Here is a 17,149-nt window from a genome sequence, read left to right on the forward strand (position 1 = left end):
GAGAGACAATGGGAGGGGGTGTTATTAAAAATTAACCCTGTCCCTGACTACTGAGCTTGAGTTTCCTTGTGCCTGCTTCCCTCTGGGGAAACCTGGGAATTGCAACTCTATGCTGAAGGGCCCTCAAGGGGAGTGGAGGGTTTTAGTGTTGGGAGTCCCCCCACTAGGCCAGGGCCCCAGAACGACACAGAACTTGGGGGACAGGAGGCAGGGGTGTTGGAGGTTTTGATTTCCACAGTCACGGCCACCTGGAGCCCCAGAGGTGGGTATGGGGAGGGCCCTTGGCAGGCAGGGGTGTGGGGGAGGTGAAGAGGAGACTGGAACAGGACAGGGCAGGTGGACATTGGAGGGCACCTGTGTGGGTCTGCGTGGGACCCACGATTCTGGTGGCAGAAGTGCTCAGAGGTTGTGATAGCAGAACTGCCTCAGAGGGCGACAGGCGGGACCAAGCCACCAGCGGATGGTTGCCTGCCGCCAGCTCTCGTGGAGGGGCGCCGGCCACCACCTGGACGACAGACAGTGGAGCACCTGGCGGCCATGAGTCACTGGGGGGGGGGGGGGGTTCAAATTAACCAGATTTTTCAGCGCGGATACACACTTCCTGTGGAGGCAGGTTCTCAAGGCGCGGGCGAAGATGTTTGTAAACAATAAAAGTGCAATTCAGAGGTTGCCGCTGGGGGTGAGAACAGCGAGGCTTAGGAAGAGGCTGGGCGGCTGGAAGAACCGTCCTGTCTTGGCCTGGCCACTGCTCTCCCTGTCCCCGCCGTACATGCCCCCTCCGAAGCCACCCCCGGAACGCGCCGCGGGCGAGTTGAAGGACGAAGGGCGACAGCAAGGCAGGAACTGGGTGCCCGAGCGGTGTGAAATCGTGCCCGGCAGCTCTGACGGCCAAGCGCGCGGAGGGGGCCGTGCGCGGCCGGGGAGCGGAGCTCCGGGGCCGGCCCCGCGCCCAGCCCTCAGCGCCGCCTCCCCGGAGGAAGGCGGGGGCCGGAGGAGGGAGCCGCAGGAGGCGGAGGGCGGAGGAGGGCGGCGCGCTGAGAGGTTATTTGTGGTTCGCTTTGATCCCGAGGGGGAACCTGAAACTCTCACATTCCTGGCATAGCAGCCGCCTCCAGCGCGGGCCGACCCTGAGGCTGCGCGCTGCGGCCGGAGCGGCCAGAGCGTCGGCGCCACCGCCGAGTGCACACCTCCGCCGCGAGCCGGGCCGAGCCGAGCGGGGCCGGGTCGTCGGATCGGACTGCGCCAGGCGCCCGCGGGCCGCAGCGGTAAGGAAGGCCGCTTGGCGCTCGGGCCAGCGCGCCAGGCCGACCGCCACGCTCCCGGGCCGAGGCCCGAGGTCCCGCGCAGCCCGGCCTTTTCCGGGAGCGGAGCGTCCTCGGGGCGCAGCGCACCCTTTCCAGCCCGCCCCAGTGCCGGGTTAGGGCCCCTCCTGGAGCCGCGCTGTGCACCCTGGGGGGGACTCTTAAAGGCGTGCAGGTGCCCGGGCTGGGGGAGGGGGCCGATGACGGGGAGAACTGGGTCGGTGTTTGGGGTGGCGGGGTCGGACTAGGCGGGACGCGGGACTTGGCCGCAGGCGCCGCTCGGAGTTCCAGTTGCAGGGCCTTGGGGGCTGGCTTGGTTAGGTGGGGGCTACAGGTGTCTTTGACCCCTTCTTCCCCCGGCAGCCCAAGAATTCCTCTTTGTCTTCCTTGGAAAATCCTCTCTGGAGCCACGAACTGGCTCTCACTTAGAAAGAATGCAGCCTGCTGTCCAGCCCGGTGACGTCAGCGCTGGAGTATTTGGAAAACAAAGAGGGCTCGGGAGGGAGGAGGGGGCGGGTCCGCGACGCTTAAAGACCTCTCCCCTGGTCCCCCCCACCCCCCCACCGCCGGGTTCCCAGAAGGCCGCGGCCGGGAGCCCCGGCAGCCCCGGGCCGGTGCGACGTGACTTTAAGACGCCGTAGCTTTGGCTTCTCGGGCGATGCGCGCTTGGAAAGGCAGCTTTCAGGGAGCGAGGAGGCGCGCGGGCGCAGCCGGGGTGGGGAGAGCCGATCTCAGCGGCGCGGTCCTTAGGGGCCTGAAAGGATGCTCGAGTGAGGGGCGATGCCCCTATTCTAGCTCCGCGCCGGGACAGGCGCACCGTTGGCGCGCCTGGAATCTGTGGCGAAAGCTCTGCCTGCCTCCTCGCCGCGGGGGGGCCGCCTCGGCGGAGTCCGCCCAGACGGTGATTAACTTAGGGAATGTCCGCAGCTGAGCTGCTGGCGAAGTGACTCCCAGCGGCTGCTTTTGCCCCTGGGGTTGAGTGCCTGGGAGGCTGGGCACCGAGGTGTCCACCCGGCGCACCCCCACTCGCAGCTCTGGGCAGCTGGAGGCCAGGGGTTGGGGGAGTGGATCAGGAAAGGCTGCTCTCCCGCGGTGTCGAGCCCCAGCCGAGGCAGGGCCCCGGGACTTGGGTCTGTGGCCGAAGACGGGGCTGCATTGCAGCCCTCTCCACACGAGCAGGACCTGTGGCAGTGAGTGTTTGGTTTGGCATTCCCTGAATCCCAGTTTGGAGGTTTGTGTTGGAGGAGGCCGTGGAAAGGAGGCTGGGTGAGGGAGGTGGGCCGCCTTCCAGGCCGGGAGCCGCTCCCTGGGAGCCCAGGCTTACAACAAGGGAGCACCTTCTTTGGACCTTGTTCACCCTTGAGGCTCACAGCCCGCAGTCTCAGCTGCCTACAACCAAGAACCTCCTCCTTGCTCCCTTCCGCCTCCAGGCAGTGGGTGTAACAGGTGGACAAGGATGCTGTGCGCCTATCTGAGAACAAGCAGAGGCTTTTCCAAGTGGGGAGTGGAGGGTGCAGGGCTGGCTGATCCTGAAATCATAGCTGCCATGCCATCCTTTCCCGGCTCTCTCACACAGGGACCAGGCGACCCACCACTAACCTGGCTAAGCACCACCTTTCTTCCGTCCCACCTTATGAAACCCTTGTCTTCAGGCAGGCTTTCTTTTCTCATCCCCTCCTTCACCAGCTCGGGTGCAATTTCTCCTTCTTCCTGTTCACCTTGCGGAATACCGGCCAAGGGCATCCTGTGCCTGGGAGCTCCAGTTCTGTTCTCGGAGCAGCCCTTGGTGAAGCAGAGCTGGGTTGGGGGTGGGGGCGTTGGGGGTGTGTATGTCTGTGCTCCAGGAGCTCAGGGAGAGGGAGAGGAGTGGATGGGGGGCTCGGTGCTGAGGGTGGTAGGTTGAATGCCCAGCCCGGGCTGGGCTCAGGCCTGCTGCACTGGGCATTGACTGCCGAGGGCTTCTGCCGGCCTGCTGTCATCGGCAGCAGCCGGGGCCCTGCCTCCTTCTGCATGGGTCACTTAGATCTCAACTAGGGTGCCCTGCAGTGGCTCATCAGGCTGTTGGATGGGTGGCCTGCTGCCAGGGACCATGGTTCCTGGCCTTAGTTTACTATTGTCTTTCTTTAGGCATAGTAAGTCTCCATGAGAAACATTATAATGGTAGCTGTTTGCAAAGGCTCTGTGGGGAGCCAGGAGCTCCACAGTCCTTGTCCCTTTACTTCCCAGCTCCATGAGGCATTTTCCTGGTGGTTAGGTAACTTAATTAGCAGGTGGCAGCATTATTGCACTTGCATCCAGGCTTGTGGGATCAGCCCCCAACCTCTCCTTGGGCTTTAGCTCCTGCTTTCCACTTCTCTGTGATGGAAAGTGCTCCCCCTGTCCCATGCACTGTCGCTGATTGCTCTTCTCTCTCTCTCTCTTGCCAGGTGCTCTGGGGCCAGGTGCCACTGGCCACTGTCCAGGCAGGTGTGTGCAAGCCACAGAATCATGAGGACGCTGGAAGATTCCTCAGGGACAGTGCTGCACCGCCTCATCCAGGAGCAGCTACGCTACGGCAACCTGACTGAGACCCGCACGCTGCTGGCCATCCAGCAGCAGGCCCTGCGGGGTGGGGCCGGAGCTGGGGGCACAGGGAGCCCCCAGGCCTCCCTGGAGATCTTGGCACCCGAGGACAGTCAGGTGCTGCAGCAGGCCACGAGGCAGGAGCCCCAGGGCCAGGAGCACCAGGGCGGTGAGCCCCACCTGGCAGAGAACACCCTCTACCGGCTGTGCCCGCAGCCCGGCAAGGGCGAGGAGCTGCCCACCTATGAGGAGGCCAAGGCCCATTCGCAGTACTATGCGGCGGCCCAGCAGGCGGGGCCCCGGGCGCCCGTCGTGGTCGTCGGGGCCCCTGGAGGCAGCCGGCGGCAGGATGAGGCCCTGCGGGAGCTGAGACACGGGCACGTGCGCTCCCTGAGTGAACGACTCCTGCAGCTGTCCCTGGAGAGGAACGGCGCCCGGGCTCCCAGCCACATGAGCTCCTCCCACAGCTTCCCGCAGCTGGCGCGCAGCCAGCAAGGGCCCCTGGCCAGGGCGCCCCCTGCCGAGGGCCCCGAGCATCGTGGACCCCCGCCTCAGTACCCACACATAGCCCACGAGACCGCAACCACTGCTGTTGCCGAGCCTCGGTACCGCGCCCGCGGCAGCCAGCACTTTCAGCACGCAGAAGTCAGGTAACTAGCGGCTCCCACCTGGCTCCCCTACCCGGGGAGGCCGGGCTCACACCTGAGCTGGAGCTGGCAATGCCCCTCCCACCCCAGCCCCGCCTTTCCTGAGCGGGGAGGGCCTGGCTGAGGTCACAGAAGGAATCCATGGCATTCCTTGCTTTAATTCAGAGCTGGACACCATTGTGTGCTTTGCTGTGACTCAGGTCCCCAGGGGATGCGGAGTGCAGCAGGCGGCTAAAGGTTAGGTTTCAGAAAAACTTGCTGAAGACAAAGGTTGGGAGTCCTTGCCAGACTGTTTCCAAGTAAAGTGGGAAGAAAGGGCACCCTCCTTCTCTGGAGGCTTTTTGAGAAAAAGTAGACAGCTTGCTTTCTACCGTGATCGGTTGTCGCTGGTGACCGGAGGCTGGAAGGACCCGGTGGGCCTCCTTAGCTACCGTCTCCACTGTTCCTTGTCTGGGTCCAGGAGAGCCCCTTTCTTCGGAGCTCAGGAGAGGCTGCCGGGCAGGGCAGGGACCTACAGTTTGGTTCTAAGGCCATTCCAGGATGGGATTTGGTTTTGCTCTGAAAGCCTTCTCTCTGGCTGCCTGCAGAGAATAGCTTGTAAGGACCAGAATGGAAGCTGAGAGGCCAGAGGGAAGCGGGTGGGACGTTTGCACAAATGGGGGACCCTGGGAACGAGGCTCTGGCACCTGCAGAGGAGCTGCTACTCCCCTACCCACATGGGAGCCAGGAAGCACCACCAGAGGGGCTTGAGGATTCTTCTGCTCTGGTGGCTCAAGGTCAGAAGTCTGCTTCTCCTCCCGCCTGCCTGCTGAGTCTTTGTTTAGTCACCCACTTTCCCACTGTTTGGGCTTCCTGAGAAAGATGCCTGATGTGAGGGCGCCAGAGCCTGCAGCCTCACCATTTTCCCCAGGCCCCACCCATCCCTACCGCCCCGCCCCAGACCCCCCCACCCCCACCTTATCTCCCTTCTCAGGCCTCAGCCGGGAAGAATTTCGGAAGCTGAGTTGAGGTTTCTTCTTTGGGAACAGCCTTCTTGAACCCTGTCAGGAAAAGATAATATCACGCGAGGAAGTGGACTGTTTGCAGAAGAACAAAAAGGGAGGGGGAGGGGAGGGGAGGGGAGGGGAGGGGAGGGGACAGCAAGTAAGCAGGGCAGCAGAGGCTTTGTCGTTCGCTCGTGCTTTCTCCCCCCCCCCCCCCCCCGTAGCCAAGTCATCCCAAGGCAGGCCACTTGGCTGTGCCTTGCCTGGTGCATGGGGAGCGAGTGCCTGCAGCCACGCTGAGCCTGGCCATGTGTCATGGGGAAGGGAGAGTGTGGGTGTCCTAGTGGGGACCCTGTCCCCAGCTCCCATGGGAAGCCCTACAGGTAGAAGGAGAAACTCCCCAGCCCAGCCTCTCCTTTGGGCTGATCTGATACAGGTTACTTGTTGGACCGAGGGGCAGTGGCTGTTTATTGCTTAGCCTAGGGTCCTAGGAAGACCACGGGAGCCATGGGCTCTTGTGGTGGTGGTGGTGGTGGGCAGGGGTCCCGGGAGTGGACTTAAGTTCTCATGGGCCTTCTGCAACTTGGGGAGTTCCTCGGGCCGTGGAGGCAGGTGTGCCCCTTGGAGCCACACAACCCTAGCAAGGTGCCCCTGTCGCCGTGGTCTCTGCTGTCTCAGCCCTGAGGCTGATAGGGTGCGGGTACCAGGGGCTAGTCTCACTGTCCCTGAACACATCATCCAGAGGTGGCCCCACTCCCACAAAACTCAGGGTGGGCGGTCCCCTGGAGGCTTTAAACTGGGACTCAGCTTCTGGCGAGGCGGAGGAGGGGCCATGGCCTGGAGTGGGTGTCTCTGCAGTGCTGTGCTGGCCTGGCGTCCCCCGGGACAGGAGTGCCGGACAGAGGGGCCCAGGCACTTGCCCAGTGTCCAGCTTGAAGCCCATCTTGTCTCCCTGTGTGGGAGACTCTGGAGCTCAGACTTTGCCCCTGACAGCTGTCTCGCCACTCGAACCCTAACCAGGGCCTTCTGAAAATGTTGCTGAGGAGGCAACAGGACCTGCCCAGAGAGGGAGAGAGCTAGGGTGTGCTGCTTTGAACAGCGGCTGGAGGCAGCTGCAGAGGCCCCGTCACCAGGTGGTCCAGCATCCACGTGGCCTCTGAACCCGAAGAGCCCCTTGCACCGATGAGGAGGGTCTGGGCGCGAGTTTTAAGATGCCTCATGCAAACCCTTGTTGCTTAGGAGGTTCGGGATGGCTTTGGCTGATCCCCGAGGCCTCGGCCACGGTGAGGCTGGGCATGAAATCAGCATCCGACAGTAATCCCTTCAGCCCTGCTCTCCAGCCCTTGCGGGTCGCAGGCAGACGCCGCATGGACAAGGCCGTCCTCACTGGCCCCAGCCCAGCGGCAGCCTCAGTAATTCCTTGTCTTCCCAGTCTGTGCGGCAGTCACCGCGTGTGGGCTCTGAGCACCGTCTTCTTCTGTCGCCCAGGATCCTGCAGGCCCAGGTGCCTCCTGTGTTCCTCCAGCAGCAGCAGCAGCAGTACCAGTACCTGCAGCAGCCCCAGGAGCACCCCCCGCCCCCACACCCAGCCACTCTCAGCCATGGCCCCCTGGGCTCCCTCAGCGCCCCTGGGGTGGAGGTGCCAGCGAGTGTGCAGGCGTCGTCGGCCGCCCCGGGCGGTGCCCAGCTGGAGAGCGTGTTGCGGGAGAATGCCAGGTTGCAGAGGGACAACGAGAGGCTGCACAGGGAGCTGGAGAGCTCGGCAGAGAAGGCTGCCCGCATCGGGAAGGTAGGTGCTGCCCGAGGGGCCCCTGGAAGGCAGAGCAGCATGGACGCCTGCCCTGGCTGGATTTCTCTCCTGTTAGCTGCCGCCCCCTCCCGGCTCCCCCAGCCCTCCTGCGCCCTTCACGGCTGACTCCAGACAGCTGCGGAGCAGCCCTGGGGCGGGAGCAGTTGCCTGGCCCGTGGTGCTGAGAAAGAGCCCATTCAGGGCCCCTGCACACGCGCACCCTGGGCCTGCACCCCCCCTCCCGCAGACACCTCCCACAGAGAGCCCTTTGTGTCCCCCACACAACAGCCTGTCTGTTCCAAGCCAGCCCTGGCCAAAGAGAAAAACCCCTCCTCGTGGAAAAAAAAAAAATTGAGCGACTTGTTAGGCAGCAGGCTGGCCAGGAGCACGTGCGGGAGCTGCCTGCGGCCAAGTGGGAGGGACAGCTTATGGGTTGGAGGGGGGCGGGGCTGGCTCTCTGCGCTCAGCCCCGTGCTGGGGTCCCTTCCTTGGTGAAAAGTGACCAGTGGTATGCAGATGGCCTCAGGCCTCGATGAGTGGCCTGTTAGTGGCAGATAGGTCAAAGCACCTGAACATGGCAGAAGTCTGTGCCCACTGCTGGCCCGCATGCTCGGCCTTCCCGACAGAAACCAGCAGGAGTAAAATGCTTCTTTCTGAATGGTGAGCATAGCAAAGTTTGTGTTTGGTCACTCTGGGTCCCGGAGTCCTGGCCCTGGGGTCACTCAGCATCTGGTCCTTAGGACAGCCGAGCTGAGGTGCCCAGCAGTCCCAGTGCACCGTGGAGGCCAGCAGCTTCTGACCTTCCCACGGTAGCCCCCTGGAGCTTTGGCTCCCGTCCCCTTCTGTGATGGAGAGCAGCGACTGGCCGGGGTCGCGCCCTTGGCGCTCTCACTTCCCTTCAGCTCTGCTGTCTACCTCTCGTAGCTGGAAAGCGAGATCCAGCGGCTGTCCGAGGCCCACGAGAGCCTGACCAGGGCCTCCTCCAAGCGGGAGGCCCTGGAGAAGACCATGCGGAACAAGATGGACAGCGAAATGAGGAGGCTGCAGGACTTCAACCGGGACCTCAGAGGTGACAGCCAGTTGGGGAGCACCTGTGGAGGGCTTGGTTCATGTTCCCTGGGGGGAAAAATATCAGTGCACCTCGACTCGGAGGAGCCCAGGTCTCGTAGACAGAGGCTTGTCTGTTCTGTACCTTGGGGTCCCTCATGGAGCTCCGACCGCGTGGCCCAGGTCGCTCATCGGGCCCTGAGTGGAACCAGGGGCATCCCAATGAGCTCAGCCCTAGCTTAGACGATGCAGACCCCAGGGAAAACACCGACAAGCAGCTCCCTGTGACTAAAACATCTCTCCTTCGTTGCAAACAGAGAGGCTGGAATCTGCAAACCGCCGTCTGGCGAGCAGGACCCAGGAGGCCCAGGCCGGCAGTCAGGACATGGTGGCCAAGCTGCTTGCTCAGAGTAAGTAAGGGTCCCGCAAAGAGGAAGCCGGGTCGACTTGCAGGCAGTGGCAGCACCGCTGCTGCTCGCGGCAGTGCTGGGGGTGCTGTTTACCAAATGGTACCCACCTGCAGGCCCGGGACTGCATGTGTAGGGGGTTGGGCTGGCTTTCGAGGAAGACAAAGATCAGGTTCTATATTTATTGGGAAGGTGAACAGAGCTGGGGGACAGTGTTTGTGAGAGCTGTGTTGGTCAGCAACAGAGGGGCACCGGGCAGAGGGAGGCGGACAGCCCTGCAGGAGGAAGCTGAGAGTTGGCCAGGGAATTTCAGGTAACAGTAAGTGTGCAGGGAAGGGAGGAGCCTGTGGACCACGAGGCGGCCAGGTGGGGGCACCTGAGACAGTCCAGGTGCTTCACCAACAGGTGCAGTCTGAAGAAGAGCTTCTAGAGGCTTCTCAGAAGGGGAAGTCCAGCACCCCCTGCAAGGCAGATGAGCTCAGTAACTAGTCCCTTCATTCATTCAGTCATTCCTCCATGTGTTCGCTTGCAGATCTGTGCCAAGCACCAGGCAAGTGTTTAGCAGAGGAGTGGGAGCAGCCCCAGGAAGTGGCTGGGAGGTTCAGGGGAGACTGGTGGGCTGTGGAGGGAGCAGGTTCCCAAGGCCTGAAGGGAACAAGAACGCTGATGGGCGGGTGCTGATGAGGGAGTCCCCAGTGGCCTGAGAGCAGCCCTGGTGATGGGCATGGTGAACTGGCCACAAGTGAGGAGGCATTGGGTGCAATGCGGATGGCCCAGCTCGTGGGAAGTTCCAGGGTTTGAGGACAGAGTGGGCTGGCAATGGCTGCTGTCCACCAGGAGAGCTGCTATGTGTGGCACAGACCACAGGGGTCATGTCCAGTGGATAAGCAGCCCGAGAATGGAGCTCTGGACAGGGCCCTCAGAGAGGGTTTCAAGCCCAAAGCAGGGAACGGGACAGGGGAACAGCGCTGAAGCCACTGGGCAGGACAGTGCTGGATGAGGGTGGGCTGGGGCGGCCATGGCTGTGGGGGACTCTGGCAGGGGGACCCCTGGGAGGTTGAGGGGGAGGGAAGGGGCCTAGGAGTCTGGAGAGGTCTGGCTGCTGGGGGAGCTGAGGACTTTGGGGGGCCTGGCCCTGCAGCAGAAAGGAAGTCCTGGGGCGGGTTTCTGGGCGGCTGCTTGGGGAGGGAGGGGGAGCCATCCAGCCGGCCTGGGAGGCGTTTCCGCTCCCTGGGGAGCGAGCCAGCCAGAGCCGGGCTGTTCTTGGCTCCTGGCTGGAGCCATTAATCTGGCAGCTGTGGGTGACCCGGATGCCTGGCATTCCAGAGCCGGCTGTTCCGCTCCCAGCCGCTCCCCCCGCTGCTGCGGCCTGGCGCCCTGCTCTATGCCGCTGCCCAGGCTTTGGGAGGGGACAGGGCGACACAAGGGAGGCTGGGACGCTGGGCAGGGGGGCCTGTGGGCCCTTCTCCCCCTCGCAGGAACCGCACCCCACTGCTAGGCCCTGGCTGCTCTGTCAGGGTCCCGCTGGCTGGGGATGACCAAGGCCCGAGCCTCCCAGCCCCCAGCAGAGCCTTAGAGGTTGTACAGGGCAGCCCTAAGCAGCCATTCCTTGCTGCAGGAGCCACCCCGGAGGGCTGCAGAATTCTCAGTGCAGATGTCTCTGGTCAGCCTCTTTTTTTTTTTTTTTTTTTTCAAAGATCCTGAGCAAGCCAAGAGCTGGCCTGGGTTGGCTCCTGCCCCAGTCCCCTGAGTCAATGCATCCTCTCTTCCACACGCCAGGGATCCAAGCCATCAGCCTCCCATCCCAGAACTCATCGTCCTAGGCAGGCCCTTGGCCACACGTGGCCCGAAAGCTCAAACTAAGGAGAACCAAGTCCAATCAAAGCTTCAGAGGGTTCCTCCTACCTCCTAGGGTTGCTGTGAGGATGAGAAGCAATTGTGCTCATCCAGTCGGGGAGGTCGCCATCACTGACCCGGCCACGTCTCCCTGCAGGCTACGAGCAGCAGCAGGAGCAGGAGAAGGTGGAGCGGGAGACAGCGCTGCTGCGCAGCGCCGTTGAGGACCAGCGGCGGCGCGCGGAGCTGCTGGAGCAGGCCCTGAGCAACGCGCAGGCGCGGGCGGCCCGCGCCGAGGAGGAGCTGCGCAAGAAGCAGGCATACGTGGAGAAGGTGGAGCGGCTGCAGCAGGCGCTCGGGCAGCTGCAGGCGGCCTGCGAGAAGCGCGAGCAGCTGGAGCTGCGGCTGCGCACGCGCCTGGAGCAGGAACTCAAGGTGTTGCGCGCACAGCAGGTGAGCGGACGCCTGCATGCAGGTAGCAGAGCAAGGGCGGGCATCCGAGGATGCCGGATGCCGGGGTGTGGTGTTCCGGGCCTGGTTCCTGAGGTTTCCGGGAAACCTTTGCTGCATGGTCACTCCCACTCACCAGTGTTAGCCAAGGCTCTGCCACGTGGTCCTAGCCCAGCAGCAGGGAGTGGGAGAAAGACAGCCAGGAGCCTTGATGAGAAAGCTAGCCAGCTCTTACCTGTCTCCCCAAGATCAGGACCTAGGTCTTTCCACCTTCTCCTCTCTTAATAGCTTACAAACCTGATGGCTTTTGCTACCCTCGCTTCCAGCCCTCCCCTTCCCACAGGGCTGGGGTACCCATGCCTCCTGGTTTGCCCAATCCTGTCCCAGTTGACTGTAGTTGGAAGGATTGTGGGGGGGGGGGTCAGTGAGTCCTCTTAGGCTTCCCACCTTGGGGTTCAGGACATAGTCTGGACAGAAGCAGGATATGGGATGGGTGTGGGTAAGGCTGAAAAGCCTGTGAACAAGTGAGAGTCCTCTTGTGGGGGAGAGGACGTGGCTGCCACACCAGCTTCTCCGCCTTCACCATGATGCTCCTTGCCCTGCAGAGACAAGCCAGCACCCCCGGCAGCGGCAGCGGCAGCGGCAGTGGCAGCGGCAGCAGTGGGTCCCCCGAGCTCAGTACCCTGCGGCTGTCTGAGCAACTACGGGAGAAGGAGGAGCAGATCCTGGCGCTGGAGGCCGACATGACCAAGTGGGAGCAGAAATACTTGGAGGAACGTGCCATGAGGCAGTTTGCCATGGACGCCGCCGCCACGGCCGCCGCCCAGCGGGACACCACTCTCATCCGACACTCGCCCCAGCCCTCGCCCAGTAGCAGCTTCAACGAGGGCCTGCTCGCCGGCGGCCACAGGCAGCAGGAGATGGAAAGCAGGTGCGGCATGGCAGGCCAGAGGGTGGCTCCTGAGGTCAGGGGCCGGGCGGGGGGTGCTCACGTCCAGTCCCTGCCCAGTCCTTGGTCCCTGGCCAACAGGGCCCTCTCCCCACATAGCTCGGCCATCCCTCCTGCTTCTGTCTGACCCCATGTGCCAGAACTGTATGCATTCTTTCTCCCAGAAATGCGCATCAGGTCCTAAGTCTCGCCAGGCTGTGGAGGTGTTGGATGCTGTACCAGCTGTAGGCTGCTTCCTTGCCCCTGTGGAGGACTTGCCCTCCAAGGACAGGGGCTGTGTCATCACCAAGGCTGTGTCATCAGATCCTTCTAGAACCACCCCCTGGCCAACCTGCCTCTGCTGGTGTCAGCGGGCCCAGGCCCCCGTGGTCTGGTGGTTTTTTAGCGCCTGGCTCTGAGAACATCAAATTCCAGAGCCGTGATGACAGCTCTAAGTGTCTTGCCTTTTTTTTTTTTTTTTTAAAGAGTGGTGTATTTATTTGAAAGGCAGAGGAGCAGAGAGGGAGAGAAGAGAGAGAGATCTTTCATTTGTTGGTTCACTCCCCAAATGCCTGCAGCAGCCCAGGGCTTGTCCAGGCCAAAGCCAGAAGCCCAGAACTCCATTAGGGTTCCTCGTGTGAGTGGCAGGAGCTCAAGCACTTGAGCTCATGTCCAGTGCCTGCCCAGTCCTTGGTCCCTGGCCAGCAGGCCCCTCCCCCCACGTAGCTCGGCCATCCCTCCTGCTTCTGTCTGACCCCATGTGCCAGAATTGTAAGCCTGGCTGCCTCCCAGGCACATGAGCAGGAAGCTGGATGGGAAGCAGAGTAGTGTGAACTTGAAACCAGCCCTCCACGCAGGACGCTGTGCTGCCACGCATGCCCCACAGCTCTGAGGTGCCCCAGGCTGCTCTGGGCCCCTGCAGGAGGAGGGCGGGTGTGGTTCTGACCGCCGGGCGGGGCTCTCCTGCAGGTTGAAAGTGCTGCACGCTCAGATCCTGGAGAAGGACGCCGTGATCAAGGTGCTGCAGCAGCGCTCCAGGAGAGAACCTGGCAAGGCAGCCCAGGGCGCCCTGCGGCCTGCCAAGTCCGTGCCGTCCATCTTCGCCGCGGCGGCAGGGGCCCAAGGCTGGCAAGGGTTCCCGTCCAGCGAGCGGCAGGCAGATGCCCCTGCCCGGCTGGCTACAGGTGAGTGGAGGTGGGTGGGCGGCACATAGGAGCCAGGGCTGCCCCACCCCTCTCCCAGGGGAGCCGGCTCATGCAGTGGCTCCAGTCACCCCATAGCACACAGCGGTCCTGTCCATGTGACCAGGGCTGCTCAGCCCGGGTTGCTTTTCCATCTAAGGAAAAGTGGAGCTCCCCATGCAGGGGCACCTTCTGGGCAAGCCCCTTCCTCGCCTCCCGTCCAGCAGATGCCACAGAAATTCTGGAAGCTCCAATGTGCAAGGAAGCGCCGCACCCCTCAGAACATTCTGGACGCAGTCCATCCTGATAGTTACTCCCATATGGAAACAGGAAATGTAGTCCTCAGAATTGTCGGAAACCCAGAGCAGGCACATTCGCCCAAGTTCCCCAGTGGGTGCAGCTAACTTGGGGTGTTCCTTGTTGGAGCCACTTCCGGAGGCAAGGCAATAACCATCCTGCCCTTCCAGCAGACAGGGTGCCCGCCGAGGAGCCTGTGGCTGCCACTCCCCTCTCTGCCCACGCCAAACATGGGAGCAAGGACGGGAGCACCCAGACGGATGGCCTCTCGTCGGACAGCACCCCTGCCTGCCTGGCCCCAGAACCCGACAGCCTTCTCGGGTGCGGCAGTGGCCAGAGGGCAGCCTCTCTAGGTAAGACGGCAGGGTTCCGGGTGGGCACTGGACACCCAGGGTAGCTCAGGGGGAGCCCTGCGGGGGGAGGGGGTTCTTGCTCACTTACATGTGAACAGGAAGGGCCAGTTGGGTTGAGTGGAGGAATCCCAAACCCTCATCAGAAACAGCTCCAGAACCCAGAAAGAAAGCACCCAGACAGGAGGCCATTTCTCGGTGGCCTTCCTTCCGTGCTGAATGGCCAGGCTGAGTGTCTTAAGATGGCCGAGCTTGGCGAGTTAACTCTGCTGGCATTCTCCAGTCCCTAAGACTTTTCTTTAAAAAGAATCTGGGAAGGAGAAATCGGAGAAGAGGCCTTTTCTTCCCCCTCCCCCCCACCTCCCTGTTCACATTCGCCTTTGCATATTTGCCTGGGCCTCATGATCCCAGCAAACCACAGGCATGAAAAGAATGCTGTAGCCTTCCTGCCTCGGGCCTCTGCTCGGCTCCCTGCAGCCAGGTCAGAGTTAGAAAGAAACGCGTGGTCCTCTTTGGAGCCTGGTGGTCTGGGAATGGAGGGTAAATTTTAGGGGGTCTTTTCCGATTTCAGTGCCGGGTTGGCTGAGTTAGGGGGACCTGGGCCATACAGGGAGGCAAAGTTAGTGAAGAAAGATGCTGACCTTCAAATGCGCCAGCAATTTAAAGGAGCGGTCATGTGCTTCTTGTCTCTTCCCCAGACTCTGTGGCCACGTCCAGAGTTCAGGACTTGTCCGACATGGTGGAGATACTCATCTGAAGGAGGCGGTGCCTGGGGGACCCTGATCGAGCCCTGCCCCCCACTGCAGGCTCAGCCATTCCCACGGCCCCGCCCACTGATGTTCCCCCTTGCCCCAGCCATCGTCTGTGTGGTCCCTGGAGCTCGAGCAGAGGGGCTGGGGGAGACAGGAGTCGGCCGCTTCGGGGATTCAGCGTCTTCCTTGCTACTGGAGCGGCGATGGAAAGCTCAGAGAGCCGAGCCCCCTCTGCCAGGCCCGGCCATCTGCTGGTTTGGGAAGCTGATTTCAAGATGGCCGCCCACAGACACCCGGTGGACTGGTTTGACAGTCAAGCCGGCGGCATGCTCCTCTGGCTGAGTCTGGCCCCAGCACCCTCCCAGGCTCTCCCGGTCCTCGCTGCTTCCCTGGCATCCCGTGGGTCTTCGGGGGTCTTGAGTGGAAGCCGCAGCATCATCGCTCCCCGCTGGATGGGCCAGAGGCCAGTGTGCAGATTGTGTGTGGTCCCCTTTCCCGTGGAGTAGAGGAGTATATCCACGGGGGTGCTTCCGTGCCACTGTTCCCAAACCCCAGCCGCTGTTCTCCGGTTTTTTCTCCTCCGTGCATGTTTGACACTGGTTGAGCCCACTGCTCAGTGCCCACAAGAGCCCCGCCACCAGCCTCCTGCAGAGCCTCCCCAGCTCCTGTGTCATGGGAGGTTGCAGAGAGCTTGGTCGTAAATGCTGAGCCACACGGAAGGAGCCGCCCACGCGTGAACTTGGGTGGTCTCCCCGGGGCATCAGCTCCCTCTGGGGCAACTGGAACAATTGTCTCGAGCTCATGCGTGTCTGTTCCCAGCGGGCATTGGGAGTGACATTGTTGGCGACTGGTTGAGAGCGACAAGACGTGACTCGAATCGTCCTCTGGACGGAGCCCGTCACCCAAGAGGCTGGCTCCTCAAGCTGCCGCTGCCCGGCGCCCTGAAGCAGGCCAGGCCCTCTGGGCTTCGGGCGCAGCGTCCCTGGTGGGAGCCAGCGAGCAGCATCAGTGACTGACTTCTGTCTTACCAGAGTTCCCGGCTCAGCCCCCCAGAGCAGTGGGTGGGATTAGCGGTTTGGTCTTTACTGTTTTTAGTTCTCCTTGGATCTTTGTTTATTTCCTTTGCTGTTTTTAAGTCCTGTATGTGTTGTATTCCCATGGCTCCCTGAGTTTCCTTTTTAAACATTTGCATTTGCTGGACAATTGCATATTTTTTTAAAAAGTTCCCCATCCCTGTTTAAAGCTGAAAACTACATTTGGTTCATGTGCGTTGTTTACAAAGCCAAAAGAAAAAGAAAAAAAGGCAAAAAAATATTGTGAAAGAAGAGAAAAAAAACACAACAACTTAATATATTTTGGATTAATATTTGGTATTTCTTTTAAAGTATTTTTTGTGCTGTGAACGTTCTCTGCCAAAGACCATGGTGTGTGTCTGTATGTTTAAGTTATCGTAAATATTTAAGATGTAAACCTGGCTGTTTTGTTATGCCATCCCTGGGCCAGGATTGGTGCTGCATTCCACTGGGTATAACAGTATTTTAATAAAAAAAAAAAAGGATTAAAAGTGACGCGAGAGACTGCTCAGAGAGGGGCTGAGGGTTTAGGGGAGGGAGGGCAACCCCGTAACCCATCCTTGGCTCTTCAAGGACCCGAGACAAATCCTGGGGATCTTGGGAGGCTGCGTTCAAGGGAGAGCTTGAGACTGAGATGTCAACTCTTTCCCCCTACTCTCGACAGAGGCGATTCCCAAAGGCTGGGGGTATAGGGAGAGTCTAGCCCCGGCGACCTCCCCAAGTAGAAGTCCTGGCATGTAGCCGTGCCAGGGACCAGGCACCATGCTTGCCCTCTTCCTGGGTGTGCACAGAGGGTGGCCAAGTGCATGGCGTGCTGTTGGACACGTGTCCCTTTGCGATAGCATCACCACTCTTTCCCGATGCCTGGAGAAAGCATATTGCGCCAATTCAAGAGAAAAAACCGTTCTCAACCTGTAACGTTCTTGTGTCGACAACACAGCCCCCACCCTGTGCTTTCACAGGTGTGGCCGCACACACTCGAGGTGCTCAAGGAAGATGGGACAGACAGGCAGAAAGCGACCATGAGGCAGCCCCGGCAGCTATAGGGCTTTCCCCTCCCCCCAAGGGCTGTGGGTGAAGAATCTTCAGGGCAGGTGTGGGCACTGAGTAGCCACTCTGATGAGTAACCAGGCTTGGAGTCCAGAGAAGGTGTCGTCCCCAGCTAGCTGCTCTGCCTACAAGCATGGAGCCAAGCAGGTGCAACAATTGGAGGCATCTGGAGACTGCCTGGCAGCTTTGCTGCTGGCCATGGCCCCATGGCATGCAGAGAGCTCTGGGTAGGATTCCCCAGGCAACCCAATGCAGAAGCAAGAGACCAGCCCCATGGCCAGCCTCCACCCAGCGCCGTAGCCTGCCCCCTGCCACCTGGGCAGCGTAGACGCCTGCCTTCCCCAACACAGAGCCTCCGCTGTGTGAATAGGTTGCCCACTCAACAATGGGGCTCCTGACCCCCCAAATGCACCTTCCTGGGCCAACCAGCCCACAGCTACATTTGCTAAGTTGGTATCCGTGACACAATGGCAGTGACTGTGGCAGGGAGTTCCAA

General features: G+C 61.4%; 1 protein-coding gene across 4 annotated transcripts; it reads left to right on the plus strand.

The window, feature by feature from the left end:
* Positions 1-1,107: 1,107 nt before the first annotated feature.
* AMOTL2 (angiomotin like 2) lies at positions 1,108-16,098 on the plus strand. Of its 4 annotated transcripts, none has more exons than XM_051818601.3 (10): positions 1,108-1,265; positions 3,728-4,513; positions 6,982-7,282; positions 8,207-8,351; positions 8,647-8,739; positions 10,730-11,025; positions 11,628-11,953; positions 12,920-13,134; positions 13,599-13,781; positions 14,477-16,098. In XM_051818601.3, exons 2-10 carry the CDS (start codon positions 3,789-3,791, stop codon positions 14,533-14,535), a joined length of 2,343 nt encoding a protein of 780 aa, XP_051674561.1. In that variant the 5' UTR covers positions 1,108-1,265; positions 3,728-3,788; the 3' UTR covers positions 14,536-16,098. The 4 variants fall into 4 exon arrangements, with proteins under 4 accessions (XP_051674561.1, XP_051674563.1, XP_051674562.1 ...); XM_051818603.3 differs by having other exon boundaries at positions 13,602-13,781; XM_051818602.3 differs by lacking the exon at positions 1,108-1,265 and adding an exon at positions 1,873-2,491.
* Positions 16,099-17,149: the final 1,051 nt, after the last annotated feature.

This window comes from Oryctolagus cuniculus, chromosome 4 (assembly GCF_051225735.1).
Source record: "Oryctolagus cuniculus isolate XC-2025 breed Fujian yellow rabbit chromosome 4, ASM5122573v1, whole genome shotgun sequence".
Lineage (NCBI taxonomy): Eukaryota > Metazoa > Chordata > Mammalia > Lagomorpha > Leporidae > Oryctolagus > Oryctolagus cuniculus.

Coding starts and splice junctions, on each gene's coding strand:
- AMOTL2 (XM_051818601.3), top strand. CDS start 3,789: ATGAGGACGCTGGAAGATTCCTCAGGGACAGTGCTGCACCGCCTCATC. Junction 8,740..10,729: donor GGCCAAGCTGCTTGCTCAGA/GTAAGTAAGGGT, acceptor GTCTCCCTGCAG/GCTACGAGCAGCAGCAGGAG. Junction 11,954..12,919: donor CAGCAGGAGATGGAAAGCAG/GTGCGGCATGGC, acceptor GCTCTCCTGCAG/GTTGAAAGTGCTGCACGCTC.